The sequence below is a fragment of the Heterodontus francisci genome, chromosome 15 (assembly GCF_036365525.1).
Source record: "Heterodontus francisci isolate sHetFra1 chromosome 15, sHetFra1.hap1, whole genome shotgun sequence".
Classification (NCBI taxonomy): Eukaryota; Metazoa; Chordata; class Chondrichthyes; order Heterodontiformes; family Heterodontidae; genus Heterodontus; species Heterodontus francisci.
The window spans coordinates 80,784,882-80,812,806 of NC_090385.1; the positions used below are offsets into that span (position 1 = coordinate 80,784,882).

At 41.9% G+C, this 27,925-nt stretch overlaps 1 protein-coding gene across 8 annotated transcripts in view; it reads right to left on the reverse strand.

Annotated features, from left to right (window-relative positions):
- LOC137377743 (fibronectin type-III domain-containing protein 3A-like) overlaps positions 1-27,925 on the reverse strand; it is a 225,332-nt gene that overhangs the window by 30,875 nt on the left and 166,532 nt on the right. For all 8 annotated transcript variants that reach the window (XM_068047739.1, XM_068047734.1, XM_068047735.1 and 5 more), the window contains 10 exons: positions 26,372-26,430; positions 24,482-24,639; positions 21,966-22,025; positions 21,677-21,815; positions 21,285-21,338; positions 21,008-21,129; positions 19,324-19,498; positions 17,034-17,120; positions 8,777-8,915; positions 3,813-3,881 (listed from right to left, as the gene is read on the reverse strand). In XM_068047739.1, the coding sequence (XP_067903840.1) occupies positions 3,813-3,881; positions 8,777-8,915; positions 17,034-17,120; positions 19,324-19,498; positions 21,008-21,129; positions 21,285-21,338; positions 21,677-21,815; positions 21,966-22,025; positions 24,482-24,639; positions 26,372-26,430 (1,062 nt within the window). The remainder of the gene's footprint in view (positions 1-3,812; positions 3,882-8,776; positions 8,916-17,033; positions 17,121-19,323; positions 19,499-21,007; positions 21,130-21,284; positions 21,339-21,676; positions 21,816-21,965; positions 22,026-24,481; positions 24,640-26,371; positions 26,431-27,925) is intronic.

The following is a 27,925-nucleotide window of genomic DNA, read 5'->3' on the forward strand; positions in this document are numbered from 1 at the left end:
AGGAATTAAACCAGACGGACCACCCGGCATCGACCTAGGCACCGGAAACGACAATGGCAAACCCAGCCCTGTCGACCCTGCAAAGTCCTCCTTACTAACATCTGGGGGCTTGTGCCAAAGTTGGGAGAGCTGTCCCACAGACTAGTCAAGCAACAGCCTGACATAGTCATACTCACGGAATCATACCTGGAACAATGTCCCAGACTCTGCCATCTCCATCCCCGGGTATGTCCAGTCCCACCGGCAGGACAGACCCAGCAGATGTGGCGGCACAGTGGTATACAGTAGGGAACGAGTTGCCCTGGGAGTCCTCAACATCGACTTTGGATCCCATGAAGTCTCATGGCATCAGGTCAAACATGGACAAGGAAACCTCCTGCTGATTACCACCTACCGCCCTCCCTTAGGTGATGAGTCAGTACTCCTCCACGTTGAACAGCACTTGGAGGAAGCACTGAGGGTGGCAAGGGCGCAGAATGTACTCTGGGTGGGGGACTTCAATGTCCATCACCAAGAGTGGCTCAGTAGCACCACTACTGACCAAGCTGGCCGAGTCCTAAAGGACATATCTGCTAGACCGGGCATGCGGCAGGTGGTGAGGGAACCAACGAGAGGAAAACATACTTGACCTCATCCTCACCAATCTGCCTGCTGCAAATGCATCTGTCCATGACAGTATTGGTAGGAGTGACCACTGCACAGTCCTTGCGGACACGAAGTCCCGCCTTCACATTGAGGATACCCTCCTTCGTGTTGTGTGGCACTACCACTGTACTAAATGGGATAGATTTCGAACAGATCTAGCAATGCAAAACTGGGCATCCATGAGGCGCTGAGGGCCATCAGCAGCAGCAGAATTGTACTCAACCATAATCTGTAACCTCATGGCCAGGCATATCCCCCACTCTACCACTACCATCAAGCCAGGAGATCAACCCTGGTTCAATGAAGAGTGCAGGAGGGCATGCCAGGAGCAGCACCAGGCATACCTCAAAATGAGGTGTCAAACTGGTGAAGCTACAACACAGGACTATCTACGTGCCAAACTGCGTAAGCAGCATACGATAGACAGAGCGAAGCGATCCCATAACCAACGGATCAGATCTAAGCTCTGCAATCCTGCCACATCCAGCTGTGAATGGTAGTGGACAATCAAACAACTGGAGGAGGTGGCTCCACAAATATCCCCATCCTCAATGATGGGGGAGCCCAGCACATCAGTGCGAAAAATAAGGCTGAAGAATTTGCAACAATCTTCAGCCAGAAGTGCCGAGTTGATGATCCATCTCGGCCTTGTCCTGAAGTCCCCAGCATCACAGATGCCAGACTTCAGCCAATTTGATTCACTCCGCGCGATATCAAGAAACGACTGAAGGCACTGGATACTGCAAAGGCTATGGGATCTGACAACATTCCGGCAATAGTACTGAAGACCTGTGCTCCAGAACTTGCATGGCCCCTAGCCAAGCAGTTCCAGTACAGCTACAACACTGGCATCTACCCTGCAATGTGAAAAATTGCCCAGGTATGTCCTGTACACAAAAAGCAGGACATGTCCAACCCGGCCATTTACCGCCCCATCAGCCTACTCTCAATCATTAGTAAAGTGATGGAAGGTATCATCAATAGTGCCATCAAGCGGCATATGCTTAGCAATAACCTGCTTAGTGACGCTCAGTTTGGGTTCCGCTAAGGCCACTCAGCTCCTGACCTCATTACAAGCCTTGGTTCAAACATGGACAAAGGAGCTGAACTCAAGAGGTGAGGTGAGAGTGACTGCCCTTGACATCAAGGCAGCATTTGACCGAGTATGGCATCAAGGAGCCCTAACAAAACTGAGGTCAATAGGAATCAGTAAAAAACCCTCCACTGGTTGGAATCATACCGAGCGCAAAGGAAGATGGTTGTGGTTGTTGAAGGTCAATTATCTGAGCTCCAGGACATCACTGCAGGAGTTCTTCAGGGTAGTGTCCTAGGCCCAACCATCTTCAGCTGCTTCATCAATGACCTTCCTTCAATCATAAGGTCAGAAGTGGGTATGTTCGCTGATGATTGCACAATGTTCAGCACCATTAATGACTCCTCAGGCACTGAAGCAGTTCGTGTAGAAATGCAGCAAGACTTGGACAATATCCAGGCTTGGGCTGATAAGTGGCAAGTAACATTCGCGCCACACTAGTCCCAGGCAATGACCATCTCCAATAAGAGAGAATCGAATCATCTCCCCTTGACATTCAATGGCATCGCCATCGCTGAATCCCACACAACAAACATCCTAGCGGCTACCATTGACTAGAAACTGAACTGGAATAGCCATATAAATACCGTGGCTACAAGAGCAAGTCAGAGGCTAGGAATCCTGCGGCGAATAACTCACCTCCTGACTCCCCAAAGCCTGTCCAACATCTACAAGGCACAAGTCAGGAGTGTGATGGAATACTCTCCACTTGCCTGGATGGGTGCAGCTCCAACAACACTCAAGAAGCTCAACACCATCCAGGACAAAGCAGCCCGCTTGATTGGGACCCCATCTACAAACATTCACTCCCACCACCACCGATGCACAGTGGCAGCAGTGTGTACCATCTACAAGAGGCACTGCAGCAATGCACCAAGGCTCCTTAGACAGCACCTTCCAAACCCGCGACCTCTACCAACTAGAAGGACAAGGGCAGCAAATGCATGGGAACACCACCACCTGCAAGTTCCCCTCCAAGTCACACACCATCCTGACTTGGAACTACATCGCCGTTCCTTCACTGTCACTGGGTCAAAATCCTGGAACTCCCTTCCCAACAGCACTGTGGGTGTACCTACCCCACATGGACTGCAACGGTCCAAGAAGGCAGCTCACCACCACCTTCTCAAGTGCAATTAGGAATGGGCAATAAATGCTGGCCTGGCCAGTGACGCCCACATCCCATGAATGAATAAAAAAAAAGGGGAGCTTTTCCTTCGCCCTGGCCAATATTTATCCTTTGGCCAACAGCACCATAACAGGCCGACTGGTCATGTATCTCATTGCTGTTTGTGGGACCTTACTGTGGACAAACGAGCTGTTGTATATCTCCTGTTTCGTCAGCAAACACATCAAAAGTAATTCACTGGCTGTAAAGCGCTTTGGGATGTCCAGAAGATGTGAAAGGTAACATATAAATGTTTGTTCTATTACTCCAAATGGATGTTTTACGATTTTAGAAAAAATGTATCGATTTGTCTTGAAATGTTTGAATACCCAACGGTTAGCAAAACAAAAATAAAACAGTACCATCTAGGAGAATCATGACAAATTGTCATGGGATAAACAAATGATGCAAAAATGTTTCTATTTCATAAAACAGTGCTGAAAATGAAAACAAATTTGTATTCAACTCCATACTTGGCTAATTTTCATAAATCAAAACTATGTTTGCTCCCAAATTTGCTACAACTCATTTTATTAGGCAGAATGCATTTTATCTGTTAACATGCATTTTTCAATGAAATGAATGTCTACTCGTACAGTTTGTATCCAAGGACCTAGAACGTATACATGCACAAAAAAACTGTCTAATACCCATCTTGAAACTTTATTTGCTACGGAAAATGAACAAGGAAATGTTATGAAGTGGAGAAAGAAAACAGCTGGATTTAACCAATATCAGCACCAAACACAAACTTACCAAGAGTCAAACATAACTGTTGACCAATTACATGATACATTTAACTGCTCTGCGACTCACAAAATAGGACTACTTTACAATACATGCAAAATTGGGCAGACAACCATATATATTTAAGAGCTGGAGTATAAGATAAACAAGTATACATACCATTCAACCCATCTGATAGTTCCAGTACATACTTGGCAATCTCTGACCCTCCATTATCTTTTGGTGGGTCTGCAAAAAAAAAAGCAAAAAGGTTTGATAACTTAAACATGACTAATATTTTAGAAGATAGATGCAACTCTTTTACCCAACTAAAATATTACTGATGATTTCAGTGTAACTAGGATTCTACTATAGCATTGCTCAAACACAATTGCCATAAAAGCCATTCGTCTGGAAGTTTGCTCTTCCACATGAGTCACTATGGTTGATTTTTTTTTAAAAGCAGGCCAGCACACCTTTTTAAGAGGGATGGGACTTAGCTGGGTATAATATAATGTATTCAACTGCATTGACGGTTTCATCAAGGTTAGGCCAACACCATCAGTTAGAATCTCAGACAATGTAACATTGAGAAAATAGATATTTCCTCAGGAACTCAAGTAATACATGTCCCAAAAATTTACAATTCTGATGGATTCTACACAAACACACAAGTCAAATTTTGGCTTCCTGTTTTAACCAACAGCATTTAAAAAAATCTTAATAATGATATTAAAATATCATTTTGCAGTTTCTGCTATGTTCCCTTCACGATTAGAGGTATCAAATATATGTTTTAAGCAAGAACAGTACAAATTACATTTCCTTTTAATATTTTCCTGTGACTGGTCAAAGCAGCTCCTTAACTGAAATATATGTACAGACTACCATTTGTTTAGGTTTGGCAGTAAATCATATGACAAAAGATTAGTTTGCACTATTCCTTTCAGGAATAGCTGAGCAATCGTACATAGTATAACTTAAAAATTGGGCTAAAACAAACATGTTTAATTTCAGGGAATTTACCCACAATCACCCTCCAAACATCAATAATACTACAGTCTTTTCAAAATTTGAATCTTATATTAACACTTTTATCTGCTGCTTGCTTTTGACCTATTTCAGGTATAGTCTTGTACATATTTAACATACACACATTTGACATCAGAAAATGCTATAGTCTAGGTCTTGTATATGACACCCACTCCCTGTACAACTTTATCCCCTTGTGTCACACTTTTTGACTCATGATTTAAATGTTAGCATTTGTAATGGGAAATCCCTATGTCAACATTTGTTAATGGGAAACTTCCATATCAACATTTGTTGTCAGTTCTTTAAAGCTATTATTGCCGGTCATCAGACAGCAGGTGGTGCACTAGTTTCTCTCAACTCTTCTGCCCTGTTATCCACACAACCCAATGCCGGAAATCAACAGAAATTCTGTCTGGATCAGCCTTGGAACCAGCTCCCTTCCTGGCTTTGCCTTTGACTGCACACAAGCTGTCTGGCCACATTCCTCTTCCAGCTACCTTAAAATGCCTGAATTACCTTGCTTCAAATGTTTGTTGCTTCTTTCCACCTAGCCCCAAAAAATTTGAGCTGCCAGCTCCCAACATCGCATCTTACCATCTCCTACAATACTCTGAGCTCTGCCAGTTCAGTGCAGCTTTTAACTTCTGCTTGCTTGTTTCCATTTTAATTCCCAGCCCTGCTCTTAATCTCACCCCCCTCCCCAACCTTTGGCTAATTTTATTTTTTTATTTAATTGCTGATTCTGTTCACGGCTCTTTTTCTTGTTATTTCCCTGCCTATTTTTAAGCCTCCCTTCTTTGGCTCTATTTCTTAAATTCCGAGGCATGCTCTTAACTCTCCTCCCTTTCCTGTGTGTGGGGCTTTGTTTTTGAGTTCCCACTCTCTTAACCTCTGATTTACTAGTTAGATTTTGTTCATTCCCAGCCATGATAATGTAATTAAATTCCCTCTAATTAAATCACATTTCTCAAATTAAAAAAAAATGCCCATTCCTTGCTGTTCTTGATCCTGAACACTGATCCCCACTCCCCACTATTTTTGTTCCTGAATGTCTGTCTCCAATTCTTTTAAATCCTGACTGCTCTGCTTTAGATATTCACAACTTTTCCAACCCATGTAATTTATAATACACCCAACAAAAAAATTCCCACAAATCCACTGTCATACATACAGTAACAAATACCACTCAAAAAAACTACACCCTTTCACTTACATGGGGAACCACACTGAAGATTACAGTTATGAACTAGAAGATCTTGGAGCTCATGCTCAAGTGTAACATCAGAAATATGAGGGGTAGGAAGTGGGACAATCACAGGCAATGTGTGCTTCATTCAGGATTTGTATAACTACTAAAAGGTGCAAAAAAAAAACACATCTCACCTGACAAAAAACTGAAGTGGGGAACACACTGATTTTTAAAATTGAAGCAGTGAGCAGCTCTAAGGAGAGTGCAGACCAGTTATTTAATTTTCAGGAGCGTTACCAAATTACGAAAGTGTCAAAGATGAGGCTGTGAAATAAAACATCTGAACATGCAAACAGCATAACATTTATTTACTGTCTGATCTGAGGTTTCCAGTGCTTCCTTCATGTTTTCTACACACAGTAAACAGCCACAGCTGCAGTGGCAACAGACCATCAATTAATTTTTCTGCAGCGTGAAAAATTAGGAAAATGCAAACAACTATAAAGCAGGAAAACAGTAATTCTTAGTGAAATAAATGTTGTAAGTGTATTAAAGCATTTATACAAGAGATGCAGCTGCTTGACTACAACATATTACAAAGTTCATAGTGCAATATTTATTTCATTGCACATGCATGTACTCCTCTCTTGGCATTTCTTCACAGACAAAGATTTTAGGAAGGTCGCCCTCATCAGTTGCAGGCCCGCTGGTGGCTAGTCAGACCTATCCGTGACTGGCAGATTCTCCCAAAGCGGGTGCAAGTGACGGTGTAGTCACTGCTGGGGGCAACTGGATCTATCCTTTCCTCCTTTTCTCTTTTATGCTGGTTCTTCACTCAGTCTCAAAGATGTCTGTAGCATTCACAATGCATCATCTCCAGGCATCACGATCTATGGCCTGCACTTCCCACTGACGATGGTCGATGTGACACACAGAGAGGGACTTCTTCAGGGAGTCCTTGAAACATTTGCGCGGGGCCCCTCTGTTCCGTTTACCAGTGGTCAGCTCTCTGTATAAACACGATTTTGGGCAGGCTACTGTCGTCCATCCGGGCAACGTGACCCGCCCAAAGCAGTTGGCTTTGCAGGAGGATGGCCTCAGTGCTTATGATGTTGGTTGTTTCCAGGACTTCAATGTTTGGTGTGGTCCTACCAGTGGATCTTGAGGATGCTGCGAAGGCAGAACTGATGGAAGTGCGTAAGAAGGCATACATGACGGCAGTATAGGACCCATGACTCGGCGCCATACAAAGGGTGGTGAGGACTTTGGTTTTATAAACTTTGAGTTTGGTCTACACTCTGAGGCTGTGGTTGCTCCACACTTGTTTGTAGAGTCTGCCAAATGCGCTGCTTGATTTTGAAAGCCTATTGCCCATTCCTTGTCTCTGGTGGCATCAAATGAGATGACGCTCCCTAAATAGGTAAACTGCTTGTTGGCATTCAGCTCAGTTCCCTCGAAGAATGTAGACCACCAAGCATTTTCTTCGAGGGGTGCAGGCTGATGCAGTTCAATTTTCTTTAAACTGATTTTTCGTCCAAACAGTGGTACAGCCTCGGAAAAACGTGTTGTTATACAGTGCAGGTCTGACTGACTGTGGGCCAGGAGAGCGGAGTCATCGGTGAAAAGAAGTTCAGATTAGTTTTTCTTGTGTCTGTGAGCCTGAAGACGCCTAAGGTTGAAAAGGCCTCCACCATCCGAAAGCGTACGTAAACTCCCTCCTTAAGGTCTTCTGTTGCCTGCTGCAGCATCATCCTGACTTGTAACTATATCGCCATTCCTTCACTGTCGCAGGGTCAAAATCCTGGAATTCCCTTCCTAACAGCAGTGTGTGTACCTACCCCACATGGACTGGAGCGGTTCAAGGTGGCTCATCACCACCTTCTCAAGGACAATCAGGGATGGGCAATAAATGTTGGCCTAGCCAGTGACACCCACATCCCATGAACTAATAAAAAAAGTGAATAAGGTTGGGACCAGCACACATCCCTGCTTCACGCCACTGGTGGTATGGAAGAGACTTGAGGTGTCGCTGTTGTGCTTGACATCTCCATACTGATTTTCATGCAACTGCTTCACCATGGCCAGGAACCTGGGCGGGCATCCAAGCTTTTCAAGGATTCTCCAAAGTCCATCTCTGCTCACAGTGTCGAATGCCTTGGTGAGGTCTACGAAAGTGAAATACAGGCCTTTGTTTTGCTCACTACACTTTTCTTGTACTTGTCGGAGTGCAATTACCATGTCTGTGGTGCCTCTGTTTGCTCTGAAACCACACTGTCTCTCTGGGAGGTTTTCTTCTGCATGATGACCGTAAGAAATATTAGAAGTATGGTCCAATTGAACAAAGCAAGCTCCAAGAAAGGAGCAAAACTCCAGCTCCAGGACTTGAGAGTTTAGGCCTCGGAAGACAAAACCAATGTCATCTTCAAGCAGCAAGGAACATTTTATGAGTAAATTTGAAGATATTTTGTGAATTGTTCAAATTTATATGTATGGTGTACAAATCTTTATCACTACATCCTTAAATAACTGAAAAAGATGGTGGCCATTAAAAATTTTAAAAACAATTATTTTGCGCAATTCTATTTGCCATTGTCTGTTAGTTCTTCATTGGTAGTTTTCCCAGTTGCGCATTACTGCTTCATTCATATGCTACTGGAGGCAGGAGACCTAGCAGGCAAATAGTATGTTCAAGTAACAGCAGTCTGCCCCTTTTTCTGAAAGTTTTTAAATACATGTCCACTTGCAAGTGTGAGCTACACTTCCCACCTAACAATGCAGATGTTGCAAAGTGGCTACGTGCACAATTTTCAATGAAAGTTACAGAGCTTGAAAAAAAGCACAGTTTTAATTATAGCAAATCAATGTAATGATTTTCTTTCAGAATGGACTTCATTAATGCATTAGATCAGATGTGGCTTACCCCACGCAACCTTTAAATTGTATGCATGAACTTTTCCCTTTATATTTGGTTTACTCGGTGGTCCAGGCTTGTCAGGACACGTGCAATATTTCACAACCTCACTAGGGTTACTCTTGCCTTCACTATTACAGGCAAAGACCTGCATATTAAAGGAAAGATAATCAAGTTAATGACTGAAAACAAGTTTTTTGTAAGAGCATGTTAAAAGAAAAAAAACTTCCATGCACAGTTCATTTATCCCAGAGACAGATCAAACATTGGCCCTGATTGTAGCGTATGTGCAGATTAGTGCTCAGTGTCACTCATTTAGTCACTCAGTCCTCCACCACAAGCTGCCCTGTGGCCCCCATCCCCATTGAAATCAGTGAGAACTTCCCCTTTTCTGATCTCACATTGTTGTTAGAAACGTCAAGACACCTTGTTCAATCAGGTGTTTTAACAGTTAAGTGATTAATAACTATTGTTGAACTAAACAGGCCCTGAATTTTATTTTATATATTTGTGCAGTATTGTTATATCCCTCCATTTGATTAATTGGTAGATTTTTGAAATGACATTTTTAAAATAAATTTTTTAAAACATTTTTTTCAGAATATTTCAGCTTCTAACCTTCACTCCATGTGTATGTCCCAATCTTTAATGTGCTCTAGGCAAAAAATATTTGAAAGTGTATTTTTTTTTTAACCACTTTTCCTTTCCTGGCTGGGTGCCTGTGTTAACATCACTTGCAGCTCTATGCTGGGAATGCCACTCCTGGTCATTATAATTGTGCTAAAATGCTACTTTCCATACACTGTAAAAGACTACTGCCCAGCTAGTGGAGACACGAATTTCAGACTCTTAATACTGGACTGAACACAAGGGCCCATAAAAGACCAAAAAGGTAACCTATGTGTAGGAGCGGAAGATATCGGAATGGTTCTTAATGAACATTTTATGTCTGTCTCCACAAAAGAGGGGGACGATGCAAATATTATCTATATTATATATCTAGTCACAGAAGCCTGTGACCAGTGGTATACCGTAGGGATCGGTGCTGAGAACCTTGCTGCTTGTAGTGTACATTAATGATTTAGACGTGAATATAGGAGGTATGATAAGTAAGTTTGCAGATGACACAAAAATTGGTGGTGTCATAAATAGAGATGAGGAAAGCTTTAGATTACAGGACGATACAGATGGGCTAGTAAGGTGGGCAGAGCAGTGGCAAATGGAATTTAATCCTGAGAATTGTGAGTTGATGCATTTTGGGAGGACGAACAAGGCAAGGAAATATAGAATGGATGGTAGGACCCTAGGAAGTACAGAAGGATCTTAGTGTACTTGTCCATAGATCACTGAAGGCTGCAGCACAGGTAGATAAGGTGGTTAGGAAGGCATATGGGATACTTGCCTTTATCAGCCGAGGCATAAAATATAAGAGCAGGGTGGTTATGATGGAGATGTATAAAATGCTAGTTAGGCCACAGCTGGAGTACTGTGTACAGTTCTGGGCACCACACTATAGGAAGGATATCACTGCACTGGAGAGGGTGCAGAGGAGATTCACCAGGATGTTGCCTGGGCTGGAGCATTTCAGTTATGAAGAGAGACTGAAAAGGCTAGGGTTGTTTTCCTTAGAGCAGAGAAGGCTGAGGGGGGACATGATTGAGATATACAAAATTATGAGGGGCATTGATAGATAAGATAGGAAGAAACTTTTTCCCTTAGTTGAGGGGTCAATAACCAGGGGGTATAGATTTAAGGTCTGGGGCAGGAGTTTTAGAGGGAATTTGAGGAAAGACCTTTTTTCACCCAGAGGGTGGTTGAATCTGGAACGCACTGCCTGAAAAGGTGGTAGAGGCAGGAACCCTCACAACATGTAAGTAGTATTTAGATGAGCCCCTGAAACGCCAAAGCATACAAGGCTACGGGCCAAGTGCTGGAAAATGGGATTAGAATAGTTAGGTGCTTGATGGCTGGCATGGACACTATGGGCTGAAGGGCCTGTTTCTGTGCTGTATAACTCTATGACTCTATATGTAATTAAGGAGGAAATGTGTGAAGTATTGGATGTGATAAACATAGGGAGAGAGGAAGTATTAATAGGATTAGCATCCTTGAAAGTTGATAAATCACCAGGTCCAGATGAAATGTATCCTAGGCTGTTAAAAGAAGCGAGAGAGAAAATAGAAAAGGGTCTGACCATCATTTTCGAGTCCTCACTGGATACAGGTGTGGTGGCGGAGGATTGGAGACTTGCTAACATTGTACCACTGTTTAACAATGGAGCGAAGGATAGACTGAATAAGTACAGGCCAGTCAGTCTAACCTCAGTAGTGGACAAATTATTGGAATCTATTCTGAGAGACAGAATAAACTGTCAGAACTGCATAGGTTAATCAAGGACAGTCAGCATGGATTTGTTAAGGGAAGATCTTGTTTGACCAACTTGACCGAATCTTTTGAAGAAGTAACAAAGTAGATGAGGGTAGTGCAGTTGATGTGGTCTACATGGATTTTAGCAAGGTTTTTGACAAGGTCCCACATGGTAGACTGGCTAAAAAAATAAAATCCCATGGGATCCAAGGAAATGCAGCAAGCTGGATACAAAATTGACTCAGTGGCAGGAAACAAAGGGCAATTGTTGACGGCTGTTTTCGTGACTGGAGGGCTGTTTCCACTGGCGTTCTGCAGGGCTCAGCACTGGGTCCCCTGCTTTTTGTGGTGTACATTAACGATTTGAACATAAATGTAAGGGGCATGATCAAGAAGTTTGCAGATGACACAAACATCGGCCGTGTGGTAGATAGCGAGGAGGATAGCTAGGCTGCAGGAAGATATTAATGGTCTGGTCAGATGGGCAGAAAAGTGGCAAATGGAATTCAACTTGGGTAAGTGACAGGTGATGCATTTGGGGAGGTCAAACAAGGCAAAGGAATACAAGATTAATGGGAAAATACTGAGAAGTGTAGAGGAAGTGAAGGATCTTGGAGTGAATGTCCACAGATCCCTGAAGGTAGCAGGACAGGTCGATAAGGTGGTTAAGAAGGCATATGGAATCCTGTCCTTTATTAGCTGAGGTATAGAATACAAGAGCAGGGAGGTTATGCTGGAACTGTATAATTCATTGGTTAGGCCAGAACCTAAGTACTGTGTGCAGTTCTGGTCACCTCATTACAGAAAGGATGTAATTGCACTAGAGAGGGTACAGAGGAGATTTATGAGGATGTCGCCAGGACTGGAAAAATGCAACCAAGAGGAAAGATTGAATAGGCTGGGGTTGTTCTCCTTGAAACAGAGAAGTCTGAGCGGAGATCTGATTGAAATGAACAAAATTTTGAGGGCCTGGATAGAGTGAAGGTGAAGGGTTTATTCACCTTAGCAGAGAGGTCAGTGAAAAGGGGGGATAGATTTAAACTGGAAGAAAAATTAGAGGGGAGATGAGGAAAGACTTTTTCACCCAAAGGATGGTGATGGTCTGGAGCTCACTGCCAGAAAGGGTACTTGAGGCAGAGACCCTTAACTCATTCAAAAAAGACCCTTAACTCATTCATTCATAAGCTGCAGGGCTACGGACCAAATGTTGGAAGGTGGGACGAGAATAGGTGGATTGTTTTTTGTCCGGCACAGACACAATGGCCCAAAAGTGGCCTCTTTCTGTGTCTTAAACTTTCTAAGAAATAGGAGCAGGAGTAGAACCTATGGCTCAGTGATCCTGCTCCACCATTCAATATGATCATGGCTGATCTTGGGCTTCAACTCCACTTTCCTGCCCGCTCGCCATATCCCTCGATTCCCTGAGACACCAAAAATCTGTCTATCCCAGCCTTAAATGTATTCAACGATGGAGCATCCACAACCCTCTGAGGTAGAGAATTAAAAAGAATCATAGATTTGAGTGTAGTAATTTCTCATCTCAGTCCTGAATGATTGGCCCCTTATCCTGAGACTGTGCCCCCACATTCTAAATTCGCCGACCAGTGGAAATAATCTCTCAGCTTCTACCCTTTCAAGCCCTTTCAGAATCAGGTACGTCTCAATTATATCACCTCTCATTCTTCTAAACTCTTAGAGAATATAGGCCCAATTTACTCAGCCTCTCATCATAAGCCAACCACCTCATCCCAGGGACTAATTTAGTAAACCTTCGCCTCCAGTGCAAGTATATCCTTTCTTAAATGTGGAGATCAAAATTGCGTACAGTATTCCAGGTGTGGTCTCACCAAAGCCCTGTACAGTTTTAGTAAGCCTTCTTTATTGCAAGGGGATTGGAGTACTGGAATAAAGGCCAACATGCCAATTGCCTTCCTAATAGCCTGCTGCACCTGCATGTTAATTTTGTGCATTCCTTATACGAGTACCCCCAAGTCTCTCTGATCAACACTAATTTCACACCTTTCAAAAAATATTGCGCTTTTCTATTTTTACGACCAAAGTGAACAACTTCACACTTCCCTACATTATACACCATTTGTCATCTTGTTGCCCACTCACTTAGCCTGTCTATATCTCTTTGCAGCCTCTCTATGTGCTCTCTGCAGCTCATCTTTCCACTGAGCTTTGTATCGTCAGCAAACTTAGATACATTACTCGCTGTCTCTTCATCCAAGTCATTAATATGGAATGTAAATAATGAGGCCCCAGCACTGATCCTTGCGGCACCCCACTATTCACTGCCTGCCAACTTGAAAATGCCCCATTTATGTCCACTCTCTGCTTCCTGCCCGTTAACCAATCCTCTATCCATGCTAATATATTACCCCCAACACCATGAGCCCTTATCTTGCCTATTAATCTTTTATGTGGCACCTTATTGGATGCCTTTTGGAAATTCAGGTATACTACATCTACTGGTTTCTCTTTAACTACCCTACTAGTTATATCCTCAAAAAACTCTAGTCAAACAGGATCTCCCTTTAGTAAAACCATGCCGACTTGTTTAAATCATATTATGCTTTTCCAAGTGCAATGTTAAGACTTCTTTAATAATAGTTTCCAGCATCTTTCCAACGACTGATGTTAGGCTAACTGGTCTGCAGTTCCCTGTTTTCTCTCTACCTCCTTTCTCGAAAAGTGGTGTAACATTGACAACTTCCAAACTGATGGGACCATTCCTGAATCTAAGAAATTCTGGAAAACCATAGTCAGTGCATTCACTATCTCTTTTAGAACTGTGGGATGTGGGCCATCTGGTCCTGGGGACTTGTCAGATTTTAGTCCCTCAAGTTTCTCCAATACTTTTTCTCGGTTGATATCAATATCCTTAATTCCCTCACTCTTTTTAGGCCCTAGCATACTGCCTATTTCTGGCATGGAACTAATGTCCCCCACTGTGAAGACAGACACAAAATATTTGTTCAATGCCTCTGCCATTTCCTCATTCCCCATGACGATTTCTCCTTTCTGCCTCTAAGGGACCAACATCTACTTTGGCTATTCTCTTCCTGTTTATGTACTTATAAAAGCTCTTACAATCTGTTTTCATATTGCTGGCTAGTTTATTCTCATTCTATTTTTTCCCTTTTTATCAACTTATTGGTGGCCCTTTGCTGGTTTCTAAAACACTCCCAATCCTCAGACTTGCTCCTATTTTTTGCAACATTTTAAGCTTCTTCTATTAGTCTAATACGCCCCTTAACTTCCTGAGTAAGCCACGGATGGGTCTTTCTAGACGAGTTTTGGCTGTTGAACGGAATTACTTTTGTTGAACTCTTTGAATTGTTTCTTTAAATGTTTTCCACTGTTCATTTACTACCATACCTTCCAGTCTATTTACCCAGTTAATCTTAGCCAGTTCTCCCCTCATACCTTCGTAATTGGCTTTGTTTAAGTTTAAGATTCTGGTTTGTGATTGAAATGTGTCACTTTCAAACTTAACATGAAATTCAATGGTATTATGATCACTATCTCCCAGTGGATCTTTTACGATTACATTGCTTATTAACCCTGCTTCATTACACAGTACGAGATCTAAGATAGCTTTATCCCTAGTCGGTTCTACAATGTATTGCTCCAAGAAACTATCACAAAAACATCTACAAACTCATCTTCTAGACCACTGTTGCCAATTTGATTGTCCCAGTCCATATGCAAATTAAAGTCCCCCACAATTAATACATTACCTTTTTTACACGCTCCAATAATTTCCCATTTAATGTTCTGTTCAATAATATAACTATTGTTAGGGAGCCTGTAAACTACTCCCACCAGTGTTTTGCGACTTCTGCTATTCCTAACTTCCACCCAAACTGATTCTACTCCATGATCGAGGCCAGATCCCTTCTTATTAATGTCCTTATGTCATCCTTTACTATCAAGGCTACCCCTCCTGCTTTGCCATTCTGTCTGTCTCTCCAAAATATTGTGTACCCTGGAATATTCATTTCCCAACCTTGATCTCCTTGTAACCATGTCTCAGTAATGGCAATTAGATCTACATCATATACCTCTATTTGTGCCACTAGTTCATCTATCTTATGACAGATGCTTCATACATTCATATAAAGGAACTTCAATTTCATTTTTTTACCTCTATTCCCTGCAATGATCTTATTTGCTGATGTACAATTTTTGTTAAACTCTCTGTCCCATCCCTATCCCATTCTGCTGGGAGTTACCCACATCACTATGCCATGACCTCTCGCTTTCAATTTCTAAATTTCCCTTTACCCAACCCACATCCCCTCCCCACCCCCCTTCAGTTTAAAGCCCTGTCCACAGCCCTAGTTATGCGATTATTAATGGCCCCAGCCCAGTTCAAGTGAAGCGCATCACAACAGAATAGCTCCCTCTTCCCGGAGTACTGATGCCAGTGCCCCAAGAATCAAAACCCCTTCTTCCCACACCACTCTTTGAGCCTCGCATTTATCTTATTTTGAGATAGAGCACTGAAACAGGCCCTTTGGCCCACCGAGTCTGTGCTGACCATCAACCACCCATTTATACTAATCCTACATTAATCCCATATTTTGCTTGACCCTGTGCCAATTTGCGCGTGGCTCAGGTAACAATCCGGAGATGATTACCTTTGATGTTCTGCATTTTAGTTCAGACTCTAACACCTCAAATTCTCTAAGCAGATCATTTCTGGTTCTACTTATGTCATTAATTCCAAAATGGACCACGACAACTGGATCCTTCCCCTCCCACTTCAGGTTCCTCTCCAGTCACGAGGAGATGTCCTTAACCCTGGCACTGGACAGGTAACACAGCTGTCGGAGCTCCCGGTTACAGCTGCAGAGAACAGTATCTATCCCCATGACTGTACTGTTTCCTATCACTACCACATTCCTCTTCGCTCCCCCCACAAGAATGGCATCTTTCACCATGGTGCCATGGTCAGTCTGCTCATCCACCTTGCTGTCCTTCTCTTCATCCACACAGATAGCAACGTACCCTATCCAGCCCCTTCAGAATGTTGTATGTTTCAATTAGATCACTTCTCATCTTCTGAACTCCAGAGAGTAGAGGCCTAATTTACAGCCTCTCATCATAGGTCAACACCCTCATCCCAGAGACCAATTTAGTGAACCTTCACTATACTGCTGGCATCCAATGAGGAACTTGTGTCTGATGGGATGAAATGCACCCCCCCCCCCCACCAAACCCCACCCCGGTCCCACCATAGCCCTGGAAAGCAGGAAACTAGAACTCTGGCCTCTGATTACTGAATTGGCATCCGGGAGAGCTGGCGTCCACCTGGAATGGAGTGGAGTGGCAAGGTGACTCCCCATCCACCTGCAGCCAATTCTCCTGGCAGTTAATTCATATTCAGGCTAACAACTGGTTTATGTTTTTAAAAAGGGGACTGTGTTAACCAAACAGCCAAGAATAATCTGCTGGCTGTAGAAACAGCCTCTTGAACCACTAGACACTGAAGAGAAAAGATAGAGACTAGTCGCAACACCAAGGTATCAAAGAGCTGTTACCTCCTGCCCTGCCAAATTCTCACCCCTTCTACTCCTGAAATTCCAGGTAAGCAGCTACCCTCCAATAGCTCGCCGAAGTGGTTATTCATAATACTTCAGCCTCAGCAAATCTCAGACTATTCAAATACAGTAAGCATCGCCGCCAGATGCAATGTAGTATTGGTACAACATTCACGTACTTTCCAACAGGGGTCCACTGGATAACACAAAATAGGCACCCTGGTTGATTATTTTCCTTCCTCACTTGGGAACTAATGTTTTTTATGAGCTGAATCTGTTAACTTGATGGACGGTGATGTTAAAGGTCAAATAAAAACAAGGCTTTTGAACAAGCAAATAGCACTTACTCTGCAACTGAAGGAGGTACTCCGTCTGAGATTTTTTAAAGTGCAAGTGAGCTCATCGCCATTGTATTTTGCCTTAAAACCATAACCCTATAAAATATTTAAAATGTAGTTAATCAATTTTACAAGTTAAATTTGAAATTTGTACCTCACAACAGTACCATGCAGAAGAAAAATATTTTTGCAGAATAATTACAAGTCCATTTTCTTCTACCCATATGACTAACAATAACTGTTTATGATAACCAGCTAAAAATAACAGTGATTAACAAACCAAAAGTGATCACATTTCCTCCACTGGGATGTGAATTTCAACTAGGATAGTTTGCTTTATGAAAATGCCCATAATCAGGCAGAGATTAGCAATTTCCATGTGCCAAACCTGTGCCCATATCCTTTGTACAAGACAAATTACTATTTACAATGCAGAAGAAAAACATTCCTCTCTCTCTCTCGCAGAAAAATAAATTGTGGAGATTAATATGAACTCCCTCTCATGGTTGGGCAAAGAACTGATGGAACTGTCACCTCCTAAAGATGCAGTGATAAACTATGAAAATTACAAGGAATACGGAAACAGGAGGAGGGTCATTCATCTCCTTGAACATTCTGATCTGTACCTCAACTCCATTTACCCACTTTTGCTCTGTATCCTTTGATACTTTTACCCAACTATCGATCTCAGTCCTGAAAGCTCCAATTGATCCAGCATCCACAACCTTTTTTTTTTGGGGGGGGGGGGGGGGGGGGGTGCATGTGTGCAAGGACGGATGGAAAGAGAAGTCTGGATTTCTACTGTCTTTTGTGTGAAAAAGTGCATCCTAGTTTCTCTCCTAGATGATTTAGCTCTAATTTTAAAATTATGTCCCCTTGTTCTTGATTTCCCCACCAGAGGAAACAGATTCTCAGTGTCTATCCTATCAAATCCTTTCAACATTTTAAAAATCTTGATCCAATCACCCTTCAATCTTCTATATTTAAGAGGATACAGATCAAGTTTATGCAAACTGTCTTCACAATTTAACCTCAACCGGTGTCATTCTGATGAATCTGCAAAGGTGCTGGGGTCTGGGTCTACGGTTTCAGGGCTAGAGGTTTCCACTCAATGAATTAAATAGCTCTGCTCCTGCAGTATAGAGAGGCATTGGAAAGAGACCAAGTGTTTTCCCATCAGAGAGACGGGGAAACTGTAGAGATGGTCACCCCAACACATTGCTCTACAACTTCAAGAAGCTGGTTATGGAGTTATGTGTGCAGAGTCTCGAATGCAAAATTATATCGGCTGAAACTCAAAAGCGATTAATAGAATGCTGCTTGAACCTAATGTCAACAAGGGGACATAACCTTAAAATTAGAGCTAAGATGGGCAGGGCTGATGTCTGTAAGTAGTCTTTCACACTCAGGATAGTGGAAATCTGGAACTCTCTTGCCCCAAAGCCTGTTGAGGCTACGTCAATTAAAAATTTCAATACCGAGATTGATACTCTTTTGGTAAGCAAGATATTAAGGGCAAGCAAATAGAATTGAAATGCAGATCAGCCCTGATCTAACTAAATGGCGGAACAGACCCGAGGGGCTGAATGGCCTGCTCCTGTTTCTAAGTTATTGCAGTTTAACGTAATGAGTAAGATTTTAAAACATAATTCAAAACAATTTTGTTACTTTTTGATTTAATTGTTTTTTAAAATTACACCATATCAAGATACACTGTAGAGTGTACACACCTTGTATGGTTAATATATATTTGTATATAGAACGAACTTCCATTTACACATACCTTTCAGGTCCTCAGGACATCCTAAAGAACCTCACAATTAATTACTTTTGAAGTGTAGTCACTGTTTTGTGGGAACAAGGTCCCATACATAGCGACATGTAGGTTGTAGATGGAGTGAAAAATGTTGGCCAAAATGGGCAGGACCTCAGTTCAACACCTTACCCAAAAGATAGCAGCACTCCCTCAGTAGTTCCCACTGGCATTATATGCTCAAATCCTATTTAGTCTTAAGACTATAAACACCTGACTTCAAGCTAAATGTGGTCCCATTGGTGAAGCTGAAATATATGTGCAATAGTTTTGATACTTGGTGTACAGTTGCGGGCAATTTGTGGATACCATTGGCAGTTTGCGCTAGTATTTTTCATACTTCCATTTTTGGGTATGAATGGACAGGGGAGAGTCATTGCAGAAGTCGGATGGGTAAGAAGAAAGCCCAATAATTTCACTACGTTAGGTCACAATTGGACTAAAAATTACTTTTTAATATATACAGTTTGTTAAAATCTTTCTTACTGAACTTTCATCTTCCATTTCCAGGATATATGTAATGGACTCATTACATGAAACACCACTGGGTCTACTCCACTCCAACGAAATCCACGTGACACCTGCATGAATTAGCTGAGGAGGAGCTGGAGCGGGTGGAACACTTCCTGCTGTGTAATACTGTACTGTTTCACTGAGGTCACTAGTGGAAGAACCAAAAATGTAAGCAATTAAAATATAATGCAAGCAGCTCATAATTCGTCACTGCAGGTACCAGTGCAGCTGAACATGTCATCTTTGGTTGGCCATCCATGAAAAGGTACCGGGAATTATAGACATTAAATTTGGGCTTCTTTCCAATACTCTTAATACACAATGCAAAAGTTAGCTTCCACAAGCAATGGCACATTTCCTACCCAATAAAACATCACTCAACGTGGGACAATGTGCCCCAAGGTGTATAGATTGCCTTTTCCTGTTGAGTTATAGAGTGGGAATCTACAAAATGCCACCATACACTCCTGATTGCTCTGATAGATAGAAAAAACAAGATGACAGATTTTGTAGCTGAGGCTAAAACAACCAATTGAATTTATTACACAACATAAACATCAAGGGAATCATAGGATATGGGGATAAGGCAAGACAGTGGAGTTAAGATCAGCCATGATCTTAATGAATGACAGAACAGGTTCCAGGGGCTGTATGACCTACTCCTTCTCCTATTTCTTATGTCCTTCTAAGTCTTTAAACAAGAATAAATCAGCAGATAAAAATAATCACTCTCAATTCTCACTGATATTTTGAGACAAAGGAAGAGATTGATAGTTTTATGTGGAATGTGCCTCAGTCTCCATGGGGTTAATACTCACCACTTTCTCTTAGACTGGTGGCTCAATCTAGTGAGCTAGGTGAACTAAAGAGTGGTAGCTTATGATATATTTATTCGAGGCTGACTTGCTACCGGTTACAGAACTGTCTATCAAGTCAGATTTCCAAGACACTCAGTCTGCTGCTCAAGTACTTCATTCAAGCAATTCTCACAGCTCTATAACGTAATATTGCCACAATAACGTGCTTGCATAGCTCTTTGAAAGTACCAGGTTCCGTAGAGATTGATAAGAGGAATAGACACTGAATCATGGAGTTTGGAGTGGTGAATGAATTCTATGCCAACAAGGTGTGTTTTGAGAAGGTTTTTAATGCAAGACTAAGCAGTAGGGAAGGTGGTGGTTTGAGGGACAGTGCACTAGAAAGTTCAAAATTGGGACAGGAAAGTTGCTCCCAACAGTCTGGACTGAATTCAAGCCTATGTCCCAGGGGTAAATGGACAAATGGATAAATTCACTGCTTAAATTAGTCCCCTTTTACTTCACCTTATTTTCTTCTCTCTCTTCTCCATCTTTTTTCATCTATTTACCCCTTTTCTGTGCTTGCAGCTAAAATGGAAATATTATATTAGATGTTCCTGCACTTCTACAGCTACACTCAGCACTGCAAGCAATGAACAGGTGCAACTGTAAAAGAGGATAGCAGCACTGGTATACGGCATCATGTGGCATCACGTACCTTCAGCTTCTTCTTTCTAGTATCTGACTTTTAAACAGCAAGTAACTGGAAAAAGTTCTCCACCATATACGATAGGTAAATACAATTTTCCTTTTCCCAGTGAACTAAAACCATTCATACATTTCAAAATATGGTTACTTACCTCATTCCAATATCGTTTTTAGCTGCTAGCCTGAACGTATATCCTACAGATGGGGACAATTTAGTCAGCTTGTATTGCTTCTGATTTCCGAAGTAACATTCCTTGAAAAGATTATGCTTTCCCTACATGAAGAAAATTTACTGTAGTTAATTCTTATCTAGCCATTTAATACCCAGCTACAGACAATTTACTACTACAGCTTTATCTGTATTGTGTCAATTTGACCATTTTATAATGACAACTGTCATTTAACAGCACAATACAAGAAAAGACTCACCTCATCCCATTCTAAAAGGTAACTGGAGACTTTAGAACCACCATCATTGGGTGCCTGCAGCAAAAATTAGAATGGTATATTAAAGGTGTTGTTAGATTTCTCAATTTTACAGGATTTAGTAACATACTAGCATATTATTTCTGTTGCTGTACATTCATTTAAAAAAATTCTGCAGGATCACACTGTCCCCCATGGGTTGCTTACACCATGCTTCAAAAATTTGATTTGGAGTCCTTGGGAATGTTTGCACAAGATGCCCATGAGTGTTAACATCTGGAAAGAATCCCCCACACCATTTTCTTTTAATTTGGAACATCAGACCCCACCTCTCCCTCCTCCAGAGAAGTCAAAGCTTCAGAAAATAATTTGCTGATAGTTTTAGCAATGCATACCTTCCACTGCAAACTCAGACTGTTTTTGGTCCTATTAATTAGTTTTGGTGGAGCTGGAGCATCAGGCTTACTGATTTCTGTGGTAAAGCTTGCCAGTTCTGAAGTAGACCCTTTCACAGAATTACAAACTGCTGAAACTCTATCAGAGAAAAACACAGCTGTTACGCGGGCAGAGCAGTAATCTCTCTTCTCTTGAATCAATCTAATAGATTCATTATTGTTCATTCTAAATGACATCAGGTATGAAGATAGTATGAACATCATAAGTAAAAAATAAATAGGTTTGTACCTAACATGGTAATCTGTGGCTGGTCGCAGTTCGGATATGGTAACTGTTGTTTCTTCTCCTCTGAAATTAAGAACAGGTCTCAAGTTGAACCTCTCTGCTCTCCTGATCCAGTTAGAAACAACAACTTGTATTTATATAGAGCCCTTAAAGAAATAAAATGCCAAAGGCACTTCACAGGAGCATTATAAAGCAAAATTTGACAATGAGCCACACAATTAAATATTAGGGCAGATAATCAAAAGCTTGGTCACAGAGGTAGGTTTTAAAAGGCATCTTAAGACAGGTACAGAGGTTGAGGGGTTTAGGGAGGGAGTTCCAGCATTTAGGATCAATATTCTCGCTAATTTCTGTTTGCTGTGCAGAGCCAGCTTATTGCACTACACGGTCCCTTTAAGATTACTGCGCAGTCGCTTGTGTGTATCTGAAAGCGAACAATGCTTGTGCCTGGCCCGTTTGTTCCCTGCGCGGTACATTCCAGATTGCTGCATGGCTTACATGGGACAATGCTTAGAAATTTGGCAGCTGAAGGCAAGGCCATCAATCGCGTAGTGATAAAAATCGGGATGCTCAAGAGGCCAGAATTAGAGGAGTGCAGATATCGCAGAGGGTTGCGCAACTGCTGGGGATTTCAAGGATAGCGGGGGCAAGGCCATGGAGTGATTTGAAAACAAGGATGTGTTTTAAAATTAAGGCGTTGCGTAACCATAAGCCAATGTAGGTCAGCGAGCATGGGAGCGATGGATAAACAGAACTTGGCGTAAGTTAGGACAAAGCCAGCAGAGTTTAGGATGACCTCAAATATACGGCAGTAAAATGTGGGAGACCGGCTTGGAAAACATTGGAATAGTCAAATCTAGAGGAAACAAAGACATGGATGAGGGTTTGAGCAGCAGATGAGTTGAGGCAGGGGCAGAGTCAGACAATGTCATGGCTGCAGCTGGAAATAAGCGATCTTAGTGATGGCATAGATGTGGTCAGAGCTCAACACAGTAAATAACAAAGCCATCTTTCCTAACATTCTATATCTAAGTTGTAAATGTCAGAAATGTCATTGATTTTCATGCCACAAGAATTATGATGAACTGCTTTATGATTCCTTGCCAAAACCTAGCAGTTTATCTTTTTATATAACTATGAAAAAAAAGTGAACGTGTGATAAGGGATCCCAGAGTCTAATAACTTTCAGCTTAAGAACCTCCCTCCTCTGTTCCTCACTGGTTCTTCCACTTTAGTGTCTGCTCCTACTCCATGTTGTTGATACTAATCCTGGCTCTCTGCAGAGAATGATTAGGCCCCCTCTGACCACCCACCAACCCTGCCACCACTTAAGCCCCAATCTTCCGATTCCTAGTCACTTTACCTATGCCCAGTCCTTTTCTCTTCTCTTTCTTCTTTGCTCTACGAGATTCCATTCCCTAAAATCCATCTCTTCCAGCCTCTGATTTCAGTGCCCACCTGAACGTTAACGCCCACAATTCCCGACTCTCCTCCGCGAGAGTTGAGGCTCTCTGTGGCAGTGATCAAGTGATGTCACGGAGCGGGGAGGAGGCACAACACAGTAGGAAATTTATTGCTATGATTATCATGTAAATGATCATTCAGGTGCAATTCCTGGATTTTGTGGTAAGGGGAGTTCTTTATCTAGCATCCATAGAGGCAGCGAAGCCCCGCAATCCCTGGGATAGAGCCATGCAAGAATCCAAACCAAGAAACAGAACAGTTTATCTAGCATTATTGATGCTGGGTAGAGAAATTTCCATTACATAAAAGCTTTTCCCATCCATTGCCAGCTCACACTTAGCCACATGTCCTGTGTTTTCAGTTGCATCGAAGCCTGCCTGCAGTTCATAATTTGCGAGTGCCTGCGATTTCAAGGAGAAACTCGGATCTATTACAATGTGAGTTGTTTGGAACTGTAAGTGTCTGTTTGTACAGGTTGTACTGCATAAATACTGAAAATAGAGCTTCATATTGCTGATCACAAAGTGCACTTAAGTCACTTATCGATTCCCATTTGCTCTTTTATGAATCAGCTTTAAAATTGTACAAAATTTGAAAAAGCAACCAGTACTAAATGAAATCCTGAGAGTCCAACTTCACATTTTTATTTTTGTCTTCTTGGCTAAGAGATATTATTTCAAACTATAAGTGCTTACAAACAGAACTGGGCAATGGTTAGGTTTAGAATATTGCCCTTTCATACCTGGGCTCAAATGTAGTCCAAGCTAACAGAATCTAGTTCTTCTAGTTCAAATGGGTTACAGCAGTCTCAACCCACTTCCCAGTCGGTGTGGGCCAACATGAACATCAACTTGTGCTTACTGTGGGAAATCTCACTCTAGGGCTGTAGAAAGACTAGTCTAAGCATTGTACTTGATTGGAGTGAGCTTTAGAATGCAGTTATTAGCCTTCTCCAGCTAGGGAGCATCCCGACACCAACAAAAGGTGCCAAAAGTGAAATCTTGATCAGCACACAATATGAAAACAAAACAAAAGAATCAAACTAACACACTTACATATAAACCACTTTGAATTTCCCATTTTTTCCACTGTTTGATATTGCAACTTCATAACTACAGCTTGCTGGTAACTGATCAGCATTATCCTCCCCCTCCACTGAACTTGAGGGCAAATTCCAGGACAAGACAACTGATTTTCCTTTAATTTCAGATACCTAAGATCAAAAGCATGATTAAGCATGCACATAGAAACTTAACAGAATAGTAGCTTCGACAGCACTAATGGCAACAACTTGCATTTATACTGTGCCTTTAATGTAAAAAAAAAGGCCCACCGCACTTCATTGAGGCATCATCACACAGAAATTGTCACAGAACCAAATGCAGGAGATATTTAGGTGTGAATAAAAGCATCAGTCAAAAAAGAGAGTTGGGGAGGTTTAGGGAGGAAATTCCAGAATGTCGGGCCATTAATGGTGGAGTAAAGGCAGGATGTCCAAGTGTAAAGTTTTCTGAGGAATTGTAGGGCTAGAAGAGATTACAGAGACAGAAAGGCAAGGCCACGAAGGAATTAAACATGAGGATGAAAAATTTAAACAAGGTGGTGGGGGAGAGCTTCAGCAGCAGATGGGCTGAGGCAGGAGCAGAGGCAAGCAATGTTAGAGGTTGAAGTAGGAGGTCTTTGTGATGGAGAGGATATGGGGTCAGAAGCTCATCATCTTGTTGAATAGGATGCCAGGTCTGCGAATGGTCTGGTTCAACCCAAGAAAATGGAAGGGGAGGGGAATGGAATCTGTGGTAAAAGAACAGAGCTTGTGATAGGGATGTAAACTACCAGCATTTAATTGGAGGAAATTTATGTTTCATCCAAGACCGGATGTTGGACAAGAGGTCTAACAAAGAAGTAGTGTAAGGATCAAGGACAGAAGTCGTCGACAGTTAACACTGTAAGGAGCAGGATGAGAAGCTATTGTTAGAGATGCCCTGGCTGTGATTTGGCAGGTAATAGGTGAGGTCCCACTGAGCGAGACAATACAGGAGAGGCAACAGAAGATGGGGTTTTGACTGTCAAAGATTGCAAAGAGGTCTAGGAGGGATAATGCACCACAGTCACAAAGGATGTCATTAGTAATTTTGATTCAGGTCATTTCACCGCTGGGGCAGGGATAGAAACCTGATTGGAATATTTAGACATTTTATTGCAGAAGATGGGCATGGACTTGGGAGATGACAACACCTTCAAAGACTTTGGTGAGGAACGGGAGGTTGAAAATGGGGCAGTAGTTTGCCAGGACAGAAAGTTCAAGGGTGTTTTTTTGGGGGGAGGTAGTGATGGCAATTTTTGAAAGAGAACAGGACAGCACCTGAGGAGAGGGATTAATTATCCGTTATTCCATGGCTGCGACGCTAGTCAGGTGACCCGATTTCAGGTCTCCTTCAATGATGCTGTATAACCAGCCGTCATGAGACGTGCAGGATGGCCGATATTCTCTTCCTACTTGAAGAGAAGGATAAGATTCCAACTCAGTGGGCCGGCCTGGTCCCCAGTAAGAACATAAGAAATAGGAGCAGGAGTAGGCCACTTGGCCTTTCGAGCCTGCTCCGTCATGCGATAAGATCATGGCGATCTTCCACCTCAACTCCAACTTCTTGTAATAAAAGCATAAGAAATAGGAGCAGGAGTAGGAGAAATAGGAGCAGTAATTGGAAAACACACACAGCAGGATACCAGATAACAGGCAGATGTGGGAACCTTTTCATCTTTTCCACTTCCTAATCCAGGATCACGAACAACTGGAACACCATCATTAGTGCAAACGTTAAAATCATGATGCAAAGTCCACTGTGGATTGTGTGCATGGTACATTATTCAGCTAGCCATCATGCAGCACCAATACACCAATTCTGATTTTTTTTTTTAAAACCTCTAATTCCAAGGTTACTTACCACAGGCTTAGTAATGCCAGAAAGAAATTCTTGTAACGATTTTGTTTCTAAATCTGAATCTGAGAATTAAAAAAGCACACAAAGAGACTAGTTACAAAACAATGTAAAGAAAGATAATACGACCACAACAATCACCATAATTCCATGCTAGTTCTGCATCTGAATTATGTTTTTAATTATTTCATTTTATAAGAACCACATTATATGTATTACACCATGTGAATAACTTATTGTACACAGAATGTTTAATACAAAAGCAAAATACCGCAGGTGCTGGAAACCTGAAATAAACACAGAAAATGCTGGAAATACTCAGCAGGTAAGGCAGCATCTGTGGAGAGAGAAACAGAACCAGTACCCAGCTCTGATGAAAGGTCATTGATGTGCCATGTTAACTCTGTTTCTCTCTCCACAGATGCTGCCTTACCTGCGGAGTGTTTCCAGCATTTTTCATTACTTAAAATGTTTAACATTTATACAGCCATTTTTGTTCAGTTGGGTTACAGAATGCTTTTTTTCTTAGTCTGAACGGCAAGCATTGTTTATGCTCAGAAACTACTAATAGGATTAGGCTTCCTTAACCGGCCCTTTGTACCACATGATTCAAATGTCATGTTTGTGGGGTTTTATGCTAGACAGTTTCGAGGTTTAGCGTCACCAATCACTCCTGTAGGCTGGCCCTGAACCCCTACAATTTGGAATACACTGTTCCTAGCCTGATATCTAGATAACTCGTAGCGACGCACAGGATTCGTACTATCTTTACTTTGTACATTGTCTGCTGGAATATATCATATGTAGTCACATAACCCTTTCTCTTAAAACAGCAAATTGAATACACAGTAAACCAAATCCAAATGCAAACATAAAACCAGCAAGCTTTTACTAGCTTACTACTTTATTTGGTAAAACAAAGACAACACTTGCTTACTCTCTAAGCAACATTTTAAACAGAAGTTATCTTACTGTAAACTCAATCTAACCCAATACCTAGCTAGTCTAGCACTGCCTTAAAAAACAGTTCTGTGGCTCTGGTTATGATATTAAAACTGACTTTCTACCTGGGGAAATTGATTGGAATGAAAACTTATACAGCAAGGTGCCCAGAAGTGCTTCTGAAGAACGATGCTGGCAATTTTTGAAGATAGCAGAATGGTTTATCCTTTTATTTGGTCTACGCAAGATAAATGGAACTGAATACCTGCATCCAGCTTGCATTAACAGGAAAGAACACCTTTGTTTCGGGGACCAACACCCTGATAAATATTAATTAACCTTTGTGTGTCAGCCACAGCTCAGTTGGTAGCACTGTTGCCTGAGTCAGAAGGTTCCGAGTTCAAGTCCCACTTCAGGATTTGAGAACAAAAATCAAGGCTGACACTCAAGTGCATTACTGAGGTGCCATCTTTCAGATGAAATGTTAAACTGAGGCCCCAATTTGCCTGCTTGGATGGATGTAAAAGATCTCATGGCACTATGTTGAAGAGGAGCAGGGGAGTTGTCCTGAGTGTCCTGGCCAATATTTGTCCCTTAATTAACACAAAAAAAATTATC